A 21,906-nucleotide genomic window follows, 5' to 3' on the forward strand; every position below is an offset into this window, starting at 1 on the left:
TCGTGGGTGTGTGGTTGTGGTGTGTGTGTGTGTGTGGGGAGGGGGGGAGTCTAAGTGTCTGCATGCCTTGTGTGTCTGTCTGACTGTCCATCCAGTGTGTATGTGTGGGTGTGGGCTATGTGTCTGACTGTCCATCCAGTGTGTGGGTGTGTGTGTGTGTGTGTGTGTGTGTGTGTGTGTGTGTGTGTGTGTGTGTGTGTGTGTGTGTGTGTGTGTGTGGGTGTGTGTGGGTGTGTGTGGGTGTGTGTGGGGTGTGTGGGTGTGTATGGGTGTGGGCTATGTGTCTGCATGCAAAACTAAGATTTGTTTTGGTTGACCGAGATTGTCTAATATTTTGACTGATCTCTTATTCGACTGATAATACATTACACTAAGTGGAATTTAAAACATTTGACGTAAGCCCGTGAGTCGTCTGTGGAGGACGTGTTTAAAAAGGTCAACTTCAAAAAACGTGACTGACATTAATCACATAAAATGTATATGGTTTATACCACAACTGATTAATGTGTCCCAATTTAGTATTTTTGTTGTGACATTGTATTTGTGTTTTTAACGTAGACAAGCATTATTTCCTGTGAAATGGCATTGGTGGGGGGAGAGCGATATACCAGATGAGCTTTGTGCTTAGAGAGACAGTCGAGCAATTACTTCAAACCATGTTTGGGTCTTAATTTTATGCTTTTTATATTTGTCCTCCAAATACGACCATGTTGTGACTGAGTAATTAAGTCCAAGCGCAAATATATATATATATATATATCGGTCATCGGTCGTGTTCTTCGGTTCTGAAATAATAGTCTGCAGTGAGCACTGTTTTACTGACACGATCTGCAGTTGTGTAAGTTAAAATATATATATATATATTTTAACTTACAGTGCTCACTGCAGACTATTATTTCAGAACCGAAGAACACGACCGATATCCGGCACATGGAAATGTGCTCACAGAAGTTCAACATGTTAGATAATGTGTCCATGTTACAATTGCCAGACTCGTGGGGAGAGTGTACTACAACGGCACTCACATGTGAAGTGTACAAAAAAATAACACCACTAAATCAAAGGACATGCTTGATGTTAGTTTAGGCCTAACAGGCAGTACTAATTCGGGAAAACACATTTGTTCGAAAATAATATAAATGTTTACTCACGTTGCCCCCTTGTTCTTATATAATATAACCACAGAAAATTTCAGTAGTGCATTCCTTTTTTGAGTGATTATCCCTATGCAGTCAGCAGTGGACTGGTACCAGAGGGAGTGAGAGGTGTCATGTGACCATGCAACTGCTGCCTGAAGAAATCATAGTCGACCAACTACCTGCCTGCTGACCAAAGAATCCACTAGTCAACCTAGTAGTTCTTTTTCCTGCCCCGCGTGTGTGTGGCAGGGCTGCGTGTGTGTGGCAGGGCTGCGTGTGTGTGGCAGGGCTGCGTGTGTGTGGCAGGGCTGCGTGTGTGTGGCAGGGCTGCGTGTGTGTGGCAGGGCTGCGTGTGTGTGGCAGGGCTGCGTGTGTGTGGCAGGGCTGCGTGTGTGTGTGGCAGGGGTGTGTGTGTGTGGCAGGGGTGTGTGTGTGTGTGTGGCAGGGGTGTGTGTGTGTGGGGTGTGCGCGTGTGTGTGTGTGGGTCTATGTGTCAGCGTGCCTCGTGTGTCTGTCTGACACCATCCAGCGTGTGTACATGTGTGTGTGTGTGTGTGTGTGTGTATGAGCTTAATTGTGTTTTCTGTTTTGGATGAGCGTATTACTGTGTTGTCGGAGGATTTTCCCTCTCTTCCATCTTAAGCCTTTGAAAAGCCTTATGTTTCTGCACAGCAGGACTGACAAAGTCACTACAAAAGAGTCTTTAGTTTTTGCCCTTCAAAGCTCCATGAATATTCCTGTTGACCAAGGGGGGTGGGTGTTGTACACAAGGATGTGCATTGTCTCTGGCAGTCCCTATGAATGATGTCAGAGTTGTGTGGCCTGGCTCCAGTCCCTACAGGACAGCCTTTGTTATTAGGCCTGGTTTGAGTATGAATGTGTGGATGATGCTCACTAATTGATTGGAATCTAAAGAAGTGCTTTCAATTGTAAGGACTCGCACGCAAAAGGCTTACAACAGTGGTGCTGTTAATCAGTCCAAATGGCAGCTTGAGGTTCAGGCAAACCATAATAGTGATTAAATATCTGTTTGAATTATGGGATACTAAACCTCAAATTGGCATGGACTCGGACTGAATTTCCTCCGAACCTTGATGTAGAATTAGCTAATTAAAAGCTAAACGTCACACGCGTGGTTGAAAAAGTCATTTGCAATGGGTTAATGAAGTGAATCTGTGACCAGCGTGACTGGCCGTTGTGCGCTGGTTTTGGTGAGGCGGTGGAAGTGTGGAGGCTGTAGGCCTGCCTAGCAACAGCCTCAGCGGAAGGACCTCTGGGCTCCCATCAGAGAGACAGAAACATGACCTCAGTTTACTAGGAAACAGGATTTCCATATTTCCATATTCACATTCAGTGACCTACATCTCTCGTCCTCAATGATACGGCTGTTCTGTTTTGAGGGCCAATGGGAGCCAGTGTTTTCACACATTTGAATGAATGTCTATGTGACAAAGGCTGCACTTTGGCCATGCGAGCCAGGGCCATGAGAGCCAGGGTCTAGGGGCGTGGCGGGTGAGGCCGGGCCAGGAGAGCCATTCGGCATGTAGGTGTGAGGAATGCTGGGGCAGCTGGACAGCCCTGGTCCGGACATCACCAGCATAATGGACCAGTGTTCTGCTACACAGTAGGACAGAACCCGCAGGCTCTAGATGCAAGCCATGCCCACCCGGGCGGACTAAAAGACTATGGCTGATAGAACTCACCCCAGGTCAGAGAGATTGAGTCATCTGAATCTAATTGTGTTTGCACTGTAGTCACTGTGTGTAGTTGATATTTGCTTGTGAGTTGCCATTGTAGGTGTCAGGTCCATGTGTGTAGAATCATTCATTATGTCGTTGTCTGGTTCTGTATGGTGACAGGCAGTTAAGCCTGTTACTCTGAGCTTAGGCCTTCTCTCCTGGTCCAGGGGATTGTGTGTGTGGGGGGGGGGCTCATTAGTTGAGTAGTGAGAGGTGGAAATGGTGGGGGGCTAATTGAATTGGTGTCTGACTCTGATGTGATGGCCCAAACTCTGTGTCTGGTCTGGCTTTAAATGACATCTGTGCCAGGCTGGATATGGAGAGACTGGGACTGATGCAGCGGTCCCGTGAGGCCGTGTAAAACAACTGGGTGGGTTTGTTTGCACGTGGCTATGCTTGTTTGGCTGTTGAGCACTTCACTCCGCTCGCTCATTCACCACGGAGACAATCAAGACCTCTGAGATTACCATGTCCAATTAAAAGATGGAATGAGCCCGGGGGGGGGGGGACGACGCCGCCCCAGACTACTCCTGGACGCCTGTAATGCTGCCCTCCTTCTCCCACCTCAGGTGGTTTATGTTCTGAGGCTTGGCAGCAGAGCCCGCCGCCACCAAGGCGTTTTGACCTTCACCCCTGAGCGGTGGCCTGCGGGACGATAACAGCTCAGTGTGAGAAAGGCTCTGGTAGACTGTCACCTCTGCCCCCCCACCCCCCACCCGGCCGCGCGCCCCGAAAGGCGCCTCTCTCGGTTACGACAACACGACACCAGCCTCCCCGAACACACGTGTTGTTTCTCCTTAACGTTTCTAACTGATAACCGTTTCACCTTCCTTTCTCATCAGAGTGTCTAGCCACTGTTGAATCAGTACGCTGTCGTCTGCACGTGGAGGAGAGTCATGTTTCAGGGTGTGGGACACATGTGTGTGTGTGGAGTGAATGGGTCCATTGGAAGTCAATGGTGTTGACGTTGTCCTGGAATATTGATTAAGATGTTGGCCTGCGTTTGACCTGCCGAGCGGCTCAGCCTGTGTTAGAAGGATGACTAAGTGTTGGACACCATCGTTTCTTTGTTTGGCCTGGACTGTGAACACTAAGGGACTTTTAACACTATGACATAGAGAGGAAATCAGAGAGACATCATTTACTTGGTGATTTAGTTTGTATGTACTGACACACAACTTGTGGGAGGGTTGTGGACTTGAATATAGGGAAATGTGGGCACAGGAACTTGACCAGCCTCTATCTGTGTGTCCGGTCTGGCTCTCTTGTCATAGGCTGAGGTAGCCTAGATTAAAAATATATTTAGCTAAAAAAACCAAATAATAACAACTTATTCAACCTCATTAATTATGCCAGGAATTTCTTTTGACCGTTTTAACTTAATGATAGATGGGGAATTTCCAAGGGACATATTCATATTTTGCCTTGGTTCCTGGTCAGTTTTGAAGCGGTTTGAACAAAGTGCCCTTTGGAAGCCAAAGGAGATGTTTAGATGAACAAAGCAGGGTAGCCAGTATTTCAACATGTCCTGTCAATAACAGGTTACACTGATAACTGAGTTGTGTCATCATACCATTTGAATTCAGAATAATTTTTTTCAGAACAACAATTCTCATGAAATGCCAGAAAGTGACCCATCACATAACTTTAACATTACAACAACAGTATTGGTCCCCAAACTAGATTCATCTGAAATGATGCTACTAGAAATAAACAATGTAAAAGAAAAAAAAAAACATTTTCCCTCTTCAGATATCTGGTCACATTATATTTTCTCTTATCAATAAGTAGCCTATGCAAGACGTGTCTCTTCACACGTCAGTGCTTGGTTGGGGGCTCCTTTGTGGAAAAAGTAGCGCACTGTGTGGGAATCTAGCAATTCAAGAGTGCTATTTCATCAAATCTTTTAAAATAATTTACTGGCTTGAGTATTTTCCGATACAATTCAATAAATATATTGCCTCTTATATTTAAGAAATCTAAGGACTCTTTGGTCCTTTTCAACTATGAGAGTTTCATCAGAGATTAACCAAAGTTTTGTGTAGATTTAAATTGAATTGTATTCCCAACAACATTCTGTAATTCTATACCACAGACAATATTTCAATAGCATTTTTACACTATTTTCATAATTTGTTTGTGGGACAAATTTTGTTCTACCCCAATACAGTTATTGTGTTATACCCTGGTTTACCACATTGACTTCTCAAACCACAGTACTTTTTTCTGGTGTTTTTGTTGAGGTTTGTGCTGCATGACCGACGCTGAGATATTATTTCCACTCAGATGACTTTAGTTTCATCGTATTCCTAGCAAATGAAATGGAACCTGGAGGGGACAATTACACCTGGTGTACTGGGAATGGATTTTAATTTGTGCTGTGGTGCAACGCACTGCCCATAAAAATGTCTTTAGACATGCATTATTATATTCACTAACATGTGAGACGACCAGAATGCGTGATGCGCTCGTATGTATTTGAGCAACAGTGCGAGACCGATAAGATGAAAGAAATGAGAATAGTTGGGAAATGCAGAGTGAGTCTGTAGCCAGTGGGCTGATATTAAAAATAGACACGAGATTGGTGAGGAAGAAAACGGTGAGCCGGGGCCGGGTGGGGGAGGTGTGTTCTTCTGGGGTTCGAAAATTTAGAAAAACTGAGTGTTTCTGTCCCTCCAAGGTCTGAGCACAGACACTAAACATTCCACACAGCCAGGGGAGGGCCAGATTCATTAACATAAGAAGAGGTCCTTCGACCAATCACAGCCCGGGAGTGGGAATGTCGGGATTGTGCAGGAACTGGGGGGGGTGTCAGGTTACCGCGCATTCCTCCCTCCCCTGGACAGAGAGAGAGGGAGTCGAGAAAGAGCGAAGGACAGACACGGATAGAGGGAAGTAAATGGGACATTCTCATTCTTGCCCTCTGAGATCACAGTGCCGGAGAATGTGTTAGGATCTGCCCAGTCTTTCTGCCTGGGAGAGAGACGACAGGGAACTTTAACTGGTGGCTAGACACGGGGTCTGTTTCCAGGGCTACATCTCTGCCCTGTTACTCCTGTCTGGAGTCTGTCGGACCAACTCACACAACAGGGCTGAAAATGAACTATCTGGTGAGTGGGGAAAGTCTATGTTTGTGTTTGCTGTTCTCATTGCTGTGTGAAGGCTTTGCTCAGGACACACTAAATTCCCCAGTTGGGAAAGAGTTGAGAGGTGGAAAAAAGCGAGGGAGGGCAGAAAGGGAAAAGAAGTGGGACGAAATGTGTGTATTCTTACCATCAGTGGGTTTTCATGTCTGTGTTCTGCTATGTCTTGGTGTGTCAGAATGTGTAACGTGTTGTGTGTTTTAGGCAGAAGGGGTTGTTAAGGTACAATTCTACGTACAAAAGGCTATGTTTAATAAGGAGACTGGAACAAAAGCTTGTTTCGTTTTTCTTCTCCCCGGTTTAGTTCCTGAACAAAGCTTCGTGTTCTTTGATGCTGTCCTGTATGTTTTGTAAAAGCCCCTGTCCTCTGAAAGGGGGAGAGTTGGAGGGCTTTAGACGCAGTTAAAAGAAAGGGCTTTGAAACAGCCAGGAGAGAGAGAGCCATGCTGCTCTGCTGACTCAGGAGAAAGTTGAAAGATTAAGGTTGTCTGGAGAGGGAAAGAAAAGAGTGGAGTGGCCTGGTGCTGGAGTCTTGGCAGCACTGACTGTTCCTTGCTATTGTTTGAAAGTGTTGGCATTGTCAGCTTCTAGTTCTGTAATTACACATGGGTTTGGTATTCGGTTGACAGGACCGTACTGTATTTCTGTCTGAGAGGTTTATGGTCTTTAGCAGCTCAGCTTTGGGACTGACCCCATGGGGAGGCCTGGTGTAGTCCTCTTGTCCTACTCCTGGCCTGGGCATCTACACACACATTAGCCAGCATGCAATTATCCAATCAGCTAACCGCACTGACATTACCATATATGCATTTAAGAAGAGGGTATCTTTCCCTAGCTGTCTTTAATTTGCCCTGTCTAATTGGTGACTGTGACGAAGATATGTAGATGGACGGTTTAGCCTACATGTCTCTTGAGAGATGTTTATTTCCTAGGCCTGCCTTGGTTACTGATTCCTTTGGAGAACAGTTCCAACTTGACAATGCAATAATTACTTTGGAACGCGCTAGCTGTCTGGTTGCTGTTTGAGAACGAGGGGGTTAATGAAGCCAGGAAGTGATGCTGGTGTATATATAGATGAAGTGGATGCCCACCATGTAGTAGCCGCTGTCAGGTTTACTCAGGCCTACAGAGAGTTCTTCTGAGTAACCCAAAACCTTGGCCCAGTCTCCCCAGCAGGCTGACTCACCTCTGACTGACTCACAGCCCCTCTGGGTGCTGGGGCGGAATTCCTCCTCGTTACCCCCCTGGGGAGGTCTGTCAGCGCTCAGCCAGGCCCCTTAGTCCGTCTGTCTCCCCTCCGAGGGATGTCGAGGTGTCAAAGAGCCGGTGGCTGTAGTGATACCTGCTGGGGTACCAGGTGCCAGGCTGTTCTTCAGTCTAGTGGTGGGCCAGCAGACACAGGGCAGGTCACTGGATGCTGGTGAAGCTGTCAGCTCTGACACGCACCACTTACTGAGTCACAGTGTTTCAGGTCGAGGTTAAAAACAGATTATATCAAAACATAGTCACGTAGAACACACCAGCCCACATAAACACGGGAAGCTGTGTGAGTGACACAAGGCCATGCGGCACAGGGCATTGTTGCCACAAATGGTTTTGCTGAATTTGTTCTGTAAGTTTAGGCTGTTCCTTCTCATAAATGTGCCATTATGTAGATGCTAAACATTATAATTTATTGGTGTTTCTCTGAGAGCTTTAACTCTAAGCAATGCTACAGAGAAAACTACAGGTTTGTGGCTGGCTGTGCTTCTATGGGCCTAATCTCCTAAACACAGTGCTCCCAGTCCCTTCCCCAGCTAGCTCTGACGGTATCTCTCTCTCCCACTGCAAACAACAGGGCCTGAAGGCACATGTTTTCCACTGTAGTCAGGCCGCGCCCTCCCCAGGGCACCTGCTTTATGTAGGGGATATTAGGCTTTACTGGAGGAATGGAGCCACAAACTGAAGGATTTCAGATAAGAAACCTGTGGTAGAGCAGAACACCTAGCTAGGCCTACTTCTGAACTAAATGGATTCTGCAGAAAGAGCTGGGTTTCCAGCTCGGTCTGATCTAGTTACCATAGCACTGGGCTAGCCTTTCCCCTCTCATAGCCAATCACACAGGTTGGTTTGATGCCATAAGGGAGTTGGGTGTGCCAGGGAATGTTGTTGCCAAAGCTAAACGAAACACATATCCACTGATCTGTTATCTAAACAGATTAACTGAGGTCAAAAAGGCTCTCCAGTTCTGTACCTGGAGAATCTACCCTGTTGTAGGTTTTCACGCCAACCCCAATTATACTAACCTTATTAAACCGTTAACCAGGTAATTATTAGAATCAGATGTGCTTTATTTGGGTTGGACTGAAATCCTACAGAATGTAAACTCTACAGTAGCTGTGTTGAGCCCTGATTTAAAAGCTGTGCCCATTCAGATTGATTGAATTTTAAACTTTCAAGTGTAAAGTAGCCTACTGAAATCCATCTAGCCACAGGCCAGCTAACCTATCCTCAGCTTCTATGTGTGGTCCAGTCCCCCAGGACTACATCAGAGTGCTCCCTGAAGTTCTGGCATTGTCTCTTACACCAAACCACTGGAATGTTGGGCTGAGGTCACAATGATGTTTGACACTCTGGAAATGAATTGTATCACTGTATCCCCTCTCATTTTAGTATTTATTGTTTGGTATTGAGAGAATTCTGAACATGTTTTTACCATTGCGACTGCTTGTGTTCATGGACGAAGGAAGAAAATGTTTTTGGTTGGTTGAAGATAAGAGACATCAGGGCTTTGGTGAAGGATATGTTCTGTTCCTTTCTGCTGCACTACAAAACGGTTTCTTCTTACCTAGATAATTGATTGATAATTACAAAAAATCTACTATTCAACTGCCCCCTGACCAGGAAGTCTGTCACTCTTGTGCAATGGGCAGAGCTCCAGCACTTTTTAATGGCCTGTACCTACAAGAATCTTACTGGCGTTGAAACTTGACAGGGATAAGGGGTTGAAGTTATTTGCGTGTTATTTATGTTTCCACCTTGGACTTGATTCATAAGATTGGCAGCCAGTGTAATTGGCTGGAGTGTGAATGTGTATTTGTTTGACAACCTTTATTTGACATGGCCTACATATTGCAGCTGTCACTGATAGGAATTTGTGAGATTAGTAAATTGATTGCCTCGTTATTATTCAATACTGAATAATTAGTATTCAGGGCAGCATTTTCAGATACTTGATCTGTGTTTGTTTGGTGTAGCGTGGGTTTGAGTTTTCTTGTGGTGAAAGGGGGTGTCACTCTTGGAATGTGAGTTAAGTGGAGATGTAGGTGGAAGATGTGGAATGTTGGAGTAAGTGGGCCTCTGAGGGCTGGAGCAAATGTGAGACAGGTCTGGGCTCGCCTAGGCAAAACCAAAGGCATGGATAGAGATCCTGTGGTGTAGGAATAACAACACTTAATTGTCAAACGTTGTCACGAAGAAACCCATTTACTTACCTCGTCAAATTAAGATTAAGATACATTATATAGTATGTCAATTGTATTCAAAGCCCAACTAAATGTTCGGAGTAATCCTACGGTTGTCAGTGCACTTCCTGTACTGGGATTCAATTTGGCAACCATCTGGTTGCTGGCTTGCCTCCCTGACTGCTAAGCTATGTTATGCTAGTTTCTGTAATGGTTATTTGTGTGAAGTCCTTCAGGATTCTGTTCCATAGATTTTGACATTAGCCTGCAGCTAGCTCCTCTGTGACTACCTCAGCGTATTGTTCAGATTATTTTCTTACAGATGGTCCCATATGGGCCTCTCACTGGCCTTTTATGAGGTAGCCACGTAATTATTGCTTGCTACCTTGTGGGAAGGCACAAATGTTTTACCAGTAGCAGCAGCGTAAGAACACTGTTTCTGTGTCACAGCAGTGGCTGTCTCCGATGATTAAGGCCAAAACAACATCCACACTGGACTGATTCACATGTCTGTTCACTCGCTGTGTCCCAGTTTTTCTGCTTGACGACAGCCAGACAAGTCAGACAGGAGTGGGTCTGATACTGAGTCTGCTGCCTGTTGGTGAGTAGGCCTGGGTCATATAGAGCTGACTTAAACACAGGCCGGTTTTTGCTGTAATTGCAGTCTATTACTTGCTGCTACACTGCTGTGGACATCTGAAGAGTCGCGGTCCAGGTGCTAGCATGCTACCTCGCCTCAGGGGGAGGCAGTGACTTCTCAGAAATACCCCCAAACTGAGAAGTCTACCTTTTGTGAAACTGGTGGGATAGTTTGGCCAGGTTTAGGCGGTTAATGTCATTTAAGTAGCAGAGATGGCGTTGTTTTGTTTAAAACAAATGGGCTGCTGTTGGATGGGGAGACCATGGAGACAGAAACAGCACAATGGAGAAAGAGCAAAGTATTGTTTGTGAAAGAGATGACTTATGGCTGTCATGCTTTGTGGGTCTGGGGGGGGGGGTACGTAAAATGTTGAGTCTCTATGCCCAAAGCCCAGTGTCCGTGGGACAAATACACAGTCGCGTACAAAACACACACACACCCTCCTGTTACTTAACCACTGTTTGTCCCACGGGGTCACTTTAGAGGCAGAAGACAAAAGCCACCCTGCCCTCCCTGTCTCACACACACACACACACACGCACCCGCTCCCTGTCTTCCTGTCCGCTGACCTGTCTACACTGAGCGCGCTGAACCAGCTGTCACATTACTTCCTGCTCAGTGACTGTCTGAATGAACACTACACCTCTTTCCTTCCCTCTGTCTTCCTGGGGATCTCTCCCCCTTCCTGTCCAGCACCACTCTGTTCCTAGTTCTTTCCTTCCCTCTGTCTTCCTGGGGATCTCTCCCCCTTCCTGTCCAGCACCACTCTGTTCCTAGTTCTTTCCTTCCCTCTGTCTTCCTGGGGATCTCTCCACCTTCCTGTCCAGCACCACTCTGTTCCTAGGTCTTTCCTTCCCTCTGTCTTCCTGGGGATCTCTCCCCCTTCCTGTCCAGCACCACTCTGTTCCTAGGTCTTTCCTTCCCTCTGTCTTCCTGGGGATCTCTCCCCATTCCTGTCCAGCACCACTCTGTTCCTAGGTCTTTCCTTCCCTCTGTCTTCCTGGGGATCTCTCCCCCTTCCTGTCCAGCACCACTCTGTTCCTAGGTCTTTCCTTCCCTCTGTCTTCCTGGGGATCTCTCCCCCTTCCTGTCCAGCACCACTCTGTTCCTAGGTCTTTCCTTCCCTCTGTCTTCCTGGGGATCTCTCCCCCTTCCTGTCCAGCACCACTCTGTTCCTAGTTCTTTCCTTCCCTCTGTCTTCCTGGGGATCTCTCCCCCTTCCTGTCCAGCACCACTCTGTTCCTAGGTCTTTCCTTCCCTCTGTCTTCCTGGGGATCTCTCCCCCTTCCTGTCCAGCACCACTCTGTTCCTAGGTCTTTCCTTCCCTCTGTCTTCCTGGGGATCTCTCCCCCTTCCTGTCCAGCACCACTCTGTTCCTAGTTCTTTCCTTCCCTCTGTCTTCCTGGGGATCTCTCCCCCTTCCTGTCCAGCACCACTCTGTTCCTAGGTCTTTCCTTCCCTCTGTCTTCCTGGGGATCTCTCCCCCTTCCTGTCCAGCACCACTCTGTTCCTAGGTCTTTCCTTCCCTCTGTCTTCCTGGGGATCTCTCCCCCTTCCTGTCCAGCACCACTCTGTTCCTAGGTCTTTCCTTCCCTCTGTCTTCCTGGGGATCTCTCCCCCTTCCTGTCCAGCACCACTCTGTTCCTAGGTCTTTCCTTCCCTCTGTCTTCCTGGGGATCTCTCCCCCTTCCTGTCCAGCACCACTCTGTTCCTAGTTCTTTCCTTCCCTCTGTCTTCCTGGGGATCTCTCCCCCTTCCTGTCCAGCACCACTCTGTTCCTAGGTCTTTCCTTCCCTCTGTCTTCCTGGGGATCTCTCCCCCTTCCTGTCCAGCACCACTCTGTTCCTAGGTCTTTCCTTCCCTCTGTCTTCCTGGGGATCTCTCCCCCTTCCTGTCCAGCACCACTCTGTTCCTAGTTCTTTCCTTCCCTCTGTCTTCCTGGGGATCTCTCCCCCTTCCTGTCCAGCACCACTCTGTTCCTAGGTCTTTCCTTCCCTCTGTCTTCCTGGGGATCTCTCCCCCTTCCTGTCCAGCACCACTCTGTTCCTAGGTCTTTCCCTGGCCTCCTCAGCTCAGGCTCACCTGTATAAGCTCTTCTTGACCAGGACCCTTTTCCCTTTTAAATGCAAATCAATTCACATTTAGGCCTCTGGATGATGAAGACACTTTTCTTTCCCTCCTTATCTCTCCTCACATATTTTATATGAAATTATGTAAAGTGTGGCTGGGGGGGGCATTGTGGAAAGCTTTGTGGAAATGCACTGAAGTCTTAGCAATAACGGAGCCAGACAGAGTTTAGAAAACGTCTGGATCCCAGTAGCTCCCTGTTTGAATTGTCAGGCTTCTACCCCAAACAAAGGGAAATGGAGCACAGCGCAGAGCCAGTAGGGTGTTATTGGCCACATGAACAGATTCAAATGAGTGTGGTTTGGACCAGAGAGGTTGGCAGACTAGAAACATATTGTGACCTAACATCTGCACTGCGTAACGTGTTTTCTGAGTGCCGGTCAGTAGTCAGCCAGCTGCCAGACTCATAGTTTACTTGTAGTTTCTAGACAATGGTTTCTCTTCAGTTGTGTGTGTGTGCGGAGGTGTGTAACTTATACTACAGGTGCTGGTCATAAAATTAGAATATCATCAGTTGATTTATTTCAGTAATTCCATTCAAAAAGTGAAACTTGTATATTATATTCATTCATTACACACAGACTGATATATTAAAAATGTTTATTTCTTTTAATTGTGATGATTATTACTGACTTAACTAATGAAAATCCCAAATTCAGTATCTCAGAATATTACTTAAGACCAATACAAAAATTTTTTTTTTAGAAATGTTGGCCAACTGAAAAGTATGAACATGAAAAGTATGAGCATGTACAGCACTCAATACTTAGTTGGGGCTCCTTTTGCCTGAATTACTGCAGCAATGCGGCGTGGCATGGAGTCGATCAGTCTCTGGCACTGCTCAGGAGTTATGAGAGCCCAGGTTGCTCTGATAGTGGCCTTCAGCTCTTCTGCATTGTTGGGTCTGGCGTATCGCATCTTCCTCTTCACAATACCCCATAGATTTTCTATAGGGTTAAGTTCAGGCGAGTTTGCTGGCCAATTAAGAACAGGGATACCATGGTCCTTAAACCAGGTACTGGTAGCTTTGGCACTGTGTGCAGGTGCCAAGTCCTGTTGGAAATGAAATCTGCATCTCCATAAAGTTGGTCAGCAGCAGGAAGCATGAAGTGCTCTAAAACTTCCTGGTAGACGGCTGCATTGACCTTGGACCTCAGAAAACACAGTGGACCAACACCAGCAGATGACATGGCACCCCAAACCATCACTGACTGTGGAAACTTTACACTGGACTTCAAGCAACGTGGATTCTGTGCCTCTCCTCTCTTCCTCCAGACTCTGGGACCTTGATTTCCAAAGGAAATGCTAAATTTACGTTAATCAGACAACATAACTCTGCAGCAGTCCAGTCCTTTTTGTCTTTAGCCCACACTTCTGACGCTGTGTCTTGTTCAAGAGTGGCTTGACACAAGGAATGCGACAGCTGAAACCCATGTCTTGCATACGTCTGTGCCTGGTGGTTCTTGAAGCACTGACTCCAGCTGCAGTCCACTCTTTGTGAATCTCCCCCACATTTTTGAGTGGGTTTTGTTTCACAGTCCTCTCCAGGGTGCTGTTATCCCTATTGCTTGTACACTTTTTTCTACCACATTTTTTCCTTCCCTTCGCCTCTCTATTAATGTGCTTGGACACAGGGCTCTGTGAACAGCCAGTCTCTTTAGCTATGACCTTTTGTGTCTTGCCCTCCTTGTGCAAGGTGTCAATGGTCGTCTTTTGGACAGCTGTCAAGTCAGCAGTCTTCCCCATGATTGTGTTGCCTACAGAACTAGACTGAGAGACCATTTAAAGGCCTTTGCAGGTGTTTTGGGTTAATTAGCTGATTAGAGTGTGACACCAGGTGTCTTCAAAATTTAACCTTTTCACAATATTCAAATTTTCTGAGATACTGAATTTGGGTTTTTCATTAGTTGTCAGTTATAATCATCAAAATGAAAAGAAATAAACACTTGAAATATATCAGTCTGTGTGGAATGAAGGTATACATTATAAAAGTTTCACTTGAATGGAATTACTGAAATGAATCAACTTTTTGATTTGATATTGATATTCAAATGTTATGACCAGCACCTGTATATTAGTCATCTAGTTATTGACTCCAGTCCAAACAGCACATGAATCATTCTTTGAGCACTTCCAGTTCCTGTGTCCATCTGAGGAAAACGGTTAGAGATTTGTGGGTGAGTTATACTGAGAATTTTCAGGCCGGCATCCTTTCAGTTTATAAAGGCAAAGTTCAAATCTTGTGATGTCATCAGTCCTCTCTGTCCACTCCCTCCAACAGGAAATTATTTTATGGCGGGGAGCAGAAAAGCATGGCCAACAAAGGAATCTCTTTCTCTGTAGTTTTTTTTTTTTTGAAGGGAGAAATGGATGGAATAGATAAAGAAAGCTGGTAGGAGAATGGGAGAGAATAAAATATTAAATAGCAGGGTAGATATAAGGCGCCAGGCTGCCTTCATTTCCACCTTATTGTCATATAGCAGAATCATATTTCTGACTCTTCACTCTCTTCAGGTAATCACACTAAACCTCCTCTCTTAAATCATTCACATTTCACATGTGGCCTGTTTGAGGGTAGGCAATACTCACATGTATCTGTCCACGTTGAGTCCAATCCATTAATCCATTAAGACCAGTAGATTTGATATCCCTAGTGGGAGATGGATAATCACTCAGTGAGACAGAATATCTAAGCGCTGCTTCATTCAATCTGTTGCTGTGAGTAAAACCCACATAGTATAATGATCTCTTTCTACTAGTTGGAGTTAAGGCCCCACATTATTTCACTCTTCTGTGTGTAAGTGTCTGTATGTGTGTGTGTGTGCGTGCTCTTGTTTAGTGTGTGCGGGGTCTACACAGTGACATTACGGACAGCTGCTGGCCAACAGGGCTCCACTCAGGCTCAGTAGCGGGAGGCTGTGTGGTTGCGTCCGTCCAGAGCCTCTTCAGGCCTGACGGGTGTTGGAGCTGAGGAGTGGCCAGCAGGACAAGCAGGGCATTGATCAGAGGGAGATAGAGGCGCTCCCTCCCCCTCCGCTGCGACCACACACAGCACGCCATTCATCGCCATTCCAACAGCAGCTCCGTCCCGCTGGACGCAGCCAGAGATGCATCACAGCACAGCAGCCCTCACTGGGACACCTCCGATTCCCGACATTCACTGGATGTAGACAACTGAAAACGCATGAACATTGTCAGGGCTGTCTGGGTATTGTGATAGGTCAGTAATTGGCTGTGTCTGGTGGAGAGTCACTTAGGCACCAAGTAGCTGGGACAGACACCGTAGAACCACTGACAAGGAGGGTGTAGTTCTTACCCACTTGGAATATTTATATGTCAGGTGCATACTGTAACTGTATGTCTATCTGTAATAGGGAGAATGTTGGGGGGTGACCGGAGGTACTCAACTCAGGGTGTGTTCTATTTAAGCAATAAGGCTAAACGGGTGTAGTATATCGCCAATATATCTCAGGTCGGGGTTGTTCTTCAGCACATCACAAAGTACCTGGATACAGTCCTTATGTTGGACTTAGGACCACCACTCAGTTGTTGTCTATACAGCAACCACTGAAGTGCCTTATTGCTATTTCGACCTGATTACGCAATTTGAAGTATACATAATCTGATATACCGCAGTGCTTTGCCAATCAGCATTCAGGGTTCAAAATCCTGGTTTTTATTGAGTATTAGACACAAGAGAGGCCGGGCACAGACAGAGACTGGAGGCAGAGATAGAGCCTGGAGACTGAGGAAGAGGCTAGAGACAGAGAGGGGCTGGATACAAAGCTTACAGACAGACAGAAGTTGGAAACAGACAGTGGTTGGGAAAAAAGCCGGACTTCTCTGGGTTTTTAATGATCGGCCTTGTGTCCTGTGGCTTCGCTTGTGGCTGTAGGCCTGGGTGCTGAATGGATTGGTAGATATATAGTGGTCCCTCTGATTAAGGCAACATTGACTCTCTCTACTGCCAGGCAATAAATCAGGAGCCAGAGGTGCCTCACAATTAACCAATTAGATGTAGTTAATTTTCCAAGGCAACAGACAGTGATGGAGAATTGTGTGTGACCTGTGGTCTAGTGAAGGGGCCACTCGAAGGGACCTTGTGTGTGTGTGTGTGTGAGAGAGAGAGAGAGAGCTCTGGTCCCACCCTGGCCTTCTTGTACCATGCTGTACCAGTGGCAGAGAAGGGAGAAGAGTTACCGTTCAGGGGCACACTTCAAATATTGGTTTGGTTTCAAAGCCCCCCGGGGTGAGTGGGTGGCTGTGTTTGCTGTGGGCAAGCAGATGGGGCCTGTGTTGTGTGCTGGTACGTGTCAGCTGTGACTTACAATCATTTCAATGTCATGAGAGGACTTTAGCCTGTCTGTGGAGTCAGCCAGACCCTACGCCAGAGCCTGGGACCGTCCAGTGTTTTGGAATGAAGGGTTCTTCCTAATGTTAGGGTGCTACAACAAAGTTGAACATTTGGAGCTAGGTTCGACCAACCTCCTGCATCTGCTCTTTAAAGGCGACCCAGCTTGCCTGAATGTGATTGGATGAGCCACTAACCCTCTGTCTCTCGGTTGGGCAGAATGTGCTGGCCTGAATGTGATTGGATGAGCCACTAACCCTCTGTCTCTCTGTTGGACAGAATGTGCTGGCCTGAATGTGATTGGATGAGCCACTAACCCTCTGTCTCTCGGTTGGGCAGAATGTGCTGGCCTGAATGTGATTGGATGAGCCACTAACCCTCTGTCTCTCGGTTGGGCAGAATGTTCTGGCCTGAATGTGATTGGATGAGCCACTAACCCTCTGTCTCTCGGTTGGGCAGAATGTGCTGGCCAAGGCCCTGTACGACAACGTGGCGGAGTCCCCAGACGAGCTGTCCTTCCGGAAGGGCGACATCCTGACGGTCCTGGAGCGGGACACCCAGGGTCTGGACGGATGGTGGCTCTGCTCTCTGCATGGACGCCAGGGCATCGTCCCCGGCAACCGCCTCAAAATCCTGGTGGGCATGTACGACAAGGCGGGGCAGCAGTCCCCCCTCCCCCAGACCTCCCAGGCCAGCCCCGCCCTGACCCAGAGCCCCAACCAGCTGGGCTTCCCGTTCACCAAGCCCTCCCCCTCCTCCCAGTACACAGCCATGCACCCTGCCTTCTCCAACCCAGGCCCGGTACCCGCCCTACCTGACAGCATCTACATGATGCCCCCCAACCACGGCAAGCACTCCTCTTCCAGTCTGTACCAGATCCCCACGGGTCCCCAAGCTCCACCCAAGGCCCCCATGCTCACCCAGAAGAAGTACCACACTCCTGTTGATGTCCAGGACATCTACCAGGTGCCCCCCTCCGCAGGAGGGCCTGGTTCTGGGCAAGACATCTACCAGGTTCCCCCCTCGCTGAGCCAGAATCAGGACATCTACCAGGTTCCCCCCTCCGTAGAGAAGAGGGGCTGGGACTCCAAACCTCTAGGAAAGGTGAGTAAGAAAAGCATTGCCTTACATTCACGTTACACAACACTCCTTTAAAACCATACATAGACTTCTGTTGGAAATTCAGGCTCTCATTGTCATCTGACCTCATCCTGGCTGGGGAATGTTTGGAATCTTAGCGTCTTCCTGTTATTGTTGCTCCCCCACGTCCTCCAGTCTGGCTGTTGGCTCTCACCCTCAACAACAGCTCAAGGTTCTCTGTACTTTTCAAAGCCACGGGGGTGACAGGAAAGAAAAAAAACAAAGTTAACACAATAGCCAACATAAAGAGCGGGACAAGAAGAGGGGGGGACGCGTAGGAATAAATAATGCTGTGTTTAATAATTCAGATATCTGTCGCCTGGGGCTGGGTGAGTAAGTGTTCTGCACCGCTGGCAGCAGGCTGGTGGCGGTGCCGTGTGTCCCGGCCGGTGTTCCCCAGGGACTCTCCCCTAGGCCTGCCTTGGTGCTCTGAGCCATGTGTGGGAGCAGCGCTGGGAAGTGAAGTGTGATGACGATGGTGATGATGGGGCGGTAAGGCACACCTGGTCCCTGCAGGAGAGGGTGTCTCTTCCCGTCTCACCAGGCTATTGCTCACGCTTTGGAAAGAGAAGCATTTTCAGACATTTCATCTAATGTTTTGGCTGCTACTTCCACCTGACCGCCGGGCTCTCTAACAGGATTGACCACCAGAGAGGCTAGGAGGCCTCAGTAAAGCCTGAGGTGACTAAGCTCCCAAATGAGCTCACAAAAGGACATGCCGTTGAATTGTACTAAGCGAGTGACTGGCAAACGCTGCCTTTTGTTTTCCTTGCTGTGTGTCCTGTGACCCATCCAGAGTGATCAGTGGGTGCATCAATCAACCTGAAAACCACAGGAGAATAAAAGCTGTAGAAAGAGTGGCTGGTAGACAAATAAAACATGCACACATGACGTTTGGTTTGAGAAGGCGACACGAGAGCCTTCGGAGGAAGTCCTGATGGGATTTGTAGTCCAAGGCCAGGGCTGACAGACACAATGGCGCGTCGGTGATAGGACTATCAGAGGACTCCAGGCCAGAACAGGTTGTTTCCAAATGTTCCGTTGGATGATTCTAGACTGCCTCAGTATCGTGGAATGTTCTAACCGTCATCCACCAGTGTCTCCTCCGGTTGGCAGGCAGCACGGCGGGGAGCAGAGGGGCTATGGCCCCGGTGCCACGTCACACCAAAACAGAGGTCATGTGACGCCTGTGTCACTGGCCGGATCTGAAAAGCCCAGCTTGGTGGTCAAGTGTTAGAGATTTTAAGATCAAAGTCATTCCCTGCGATGCATTAGGTCTTTTGGCCCGTTGGCGCTGGGCTGTGCGGGTTATTTACCTTGTGAATACCCTTTATTGTTACTACGTGTCCTTGTGCCCATGCTTAACCCCCCCTCTCCCCCTTGCATGCTCCACCACTGCCAGTTTCTCATTACGAGATAAGGAGTTCCTGCTGAGAGAGGACATGACGGACATGGAGCCAACGCACACACACACACACACACACACACACACACTCAAAGCCCTCACATACACACCGGGGTGAAAACTAATTAGGGAGCGATGAAAAGCTGAGGCATTGTCTGGGCATCCTCGTCTGCTTAACTGGAGGAGGGTAGAGAGACACAGTTGCTACATACAACACTTGGCCACACATCTGAAAAGAACACAGCTTGACTGGGTCCAATCCCCCCTCCGTGCCCTTGTCCACAGTGTCAGAGTGTTATGGTGCCAGCTTGTTTTTTTAAGCAGGCCGACACCCTCTGCTTTTTCCTTAGATCAACTGGCAGCAGTTGAGCTGGGTGCGTGGGGGGTGAATTGGGTGCTAACAATGCCCCGTTGGTACAGGAACTAGACGGGTTCCTTTAAGGGGGGGGACAGCTGTGCAGCCAGGCCTGGCGTGGGGGCAGGGGACAGGGCTGTGTGGGGACATCAAACAGGATGCGTGAGGAGGGTGTGGCAGCATGCAGCCTCCAAAGCCATGGCACACTCCTTCAAGAGGCTGGAATTGTCTCCCTTATCCTCGCCTCTGGCCCTCACCCCCATTCTACCCTCACCCCCATTCTACCCTCACCCCCATTCTACCCTCACCCCAATCCCCTGACCGCCTCGTTGTTTTTCCCATTTTGTTGTTAAGGGGCACCCAGCCTCACCTAAACAACCCTTACCTCTCCTTCAAACCATGGCAACGGCTTAGCCCCAAGTGTACAATTCAGCGATGTCCCTGGTCTGTCAAAACCCTAGTGGCCCCAGTGAAACACCCTGCATCATTAGAGCTGAACGCCGAAACCCAATGAATTGCACAGGATGTCTTTGATCAGCGTTTTATGGATCATTATCTTCCTTTGGTTTGTAGGAGGGGTTCTGTTAGAGGTCACAAACATGCCCTTGTGGGTACACAGGCCGATCCATTGATTTCCTCATTACGCTAACAGCTCAGCCGATAGTAGCTTGGGAGTTACACCCCTCAGAGTCTGACGGAAGGAATGACATTCACTGGGGTAGGAGCTGCCACATGCTCTTCTGCTGTTTTCTGAGAAGCGTTTCACGGTACGCTGTCGTGACAATGTCGAGAGACTCCAAGTGCTGTCACAGCCAAAAAAGGGAAAACGGTCTTGATCGAACGAGATACAACTGTTCTGTCCAGCCTATCCACTTTAAAATGCATTTTTAAATATATGTACGTACAGATTCTGCCGTTACGCTCCTGATGTTTCAGTTTGTCACATGCAAACACGCGCAATCATAGCTCAAATGTAGCCTGTCATTTAGCTGCCATAAACAGTCATTATTTTTCATGATGCAATCAATATGTGTTGTACGCATGCAAGACATGTTAATGTAATCTAGGGATATCATGTGACTTGTCTGTCCAGAACTGCAAGAGCCTTATGGCCTTGCTGTCTGCATTACTCTGGAGGGCAGCGCTGTTGCGAACTGAGTAGGCTGCCCAATATCTATTTTTTCAACCTTAAGTAACCCTCAGAAGATCGCTTAACTTTATTTTATATGCATAATACATGTTATCAGGCCAAGCCAAGAAATCAAATGAAAGCATTTTCTCACCACTAATGAGGTTATCCGCACCCAGCGTACTCCAATGCTGATGACTGGTCAAGACTCGCACATTTTTGCTTCATTTTTGAGGGATCACCTACTAAAGCTGTAAGTGGTCTATGCCATAATTTATTACATTCATTCAGTATCACACGTGAGTACCCAAGGTATAAAGCAGGACATCATTCAATCAATCAAGTCAATAAAATGTATTTTATTAAGCCCTTTTTATAACAGCAGTTGTGGGAATTATATAGGAATTATATGGGAATTATAGTTCCAGCTGACATCCCGATAGGACACATTGCTCCATTATAATGTGTAGGGGCTTTATAAAATCAGTCTTTCTGGTGTTCTAATATCTATGTGAGTACTGCTCAAAACCATCTTGTGAGCCACTCATGCATAAATCCACTGATAAAGGTATGAATCAGAGAGGTCTTGGAAGTTAGTTCATGCTTTTAACTTTTCAAGTACAAATCTTGGTGGGCAAACAACCAAACAATGGACCAGTTGAGTTAATGGGGTCAGTTCTGTTGGGGCAGTGTTGGAGGCAAGCCACTGGCTCTTCTGATTAGGGACAGGTAGAAAGATCTAAGCTCCCTTATCACCTGCCACCTCAAATGATCCTGTTTGCTGACGAGAGACTCTCATGATATGGTACCAGGTTCTCAGGACTCGCTCCTAAAACCCAAATCATAGTCCACTCAGCCACTGTCTCCCTGGGGAATACACATCCCAACACATTCAAAATCATTGTCCACAGTCCCTGGGGAATACACATCCCAACACATTCCAAATCATTGTCCCCTGTCCCCGGGGAATACACATCCCAACATTCCAAATCATTGTCCACAGTCCCTGGGAAGAATACACATCCCAACATTCCAAATAATTATCCACAGTCCCTGGGGAATACACATCCCAACACATTCAAAATCATTGTCCACCTTTCCCAACCAACATACATCTCTGTTACATGCCCTGTGTTCACTTCAATGGAATTTTCGAGGCCAATGTTCCAGTGTTCAAGAACGTTGTCGCGGATACGACAATGGACTATGATCTTAAGGACTAAGACCATAAAGGACCCCTCTCCCCTCCTCCCCTCTGGTCTGGGGGAAAAGCGGGAGATTGAGATTCTGCCTGG

The 21,906-nt window shown here is 47.4% G+C and overlaps 1 protein-coding gene across 3 annotated transcripts in view; it reads left to right on the forward strand.

The window, feature by feature from the left end:
- Positions 1-21,906, forward strand: part of bcar1 (BCAR1 scaffold protein, Cas family member) — an 83,201-nt gene that overhangs the window by 39,709 nt on the left and 21,586 nt on the right. For 2 of the 3 annotated variants that reach the window (XM_010883854.4, XM_010883856.4), the window contains exons 1-2: positions 5,714-5,988; positions 17,042-17,686. In XM_010883854.4, coding sequence (XP_010882156.2) covers positions 5,977-5,988; positions 17,042-17,686 — 657 coding nt within the window. In that variant the 5' untranslated portion in view covers positions 5,714-5,976. Of the gene's footprint in view, positions 1-5,713; positions 5,989-17,041; positions 17,687-21,906 lie in introns of those variants that run through there. The other variant, XM_010883855.5, reaches the window with a different exon arrangement.

Source organism: Esox lucius, chromosome 19 (assembly GCF_011004845.1).
Source record: "Esox lucius isolate fEsoLuc1 chromosome 19, fEsoLuc1.pri, whole genome shotgun sequence".
NCBI classification, from domain to species: domain Eukaryota; kingdom Metazoa; phylum Chordata; class Actinopteri; order Esociformes; family Esocidae; genus Esox; species Esox lucius.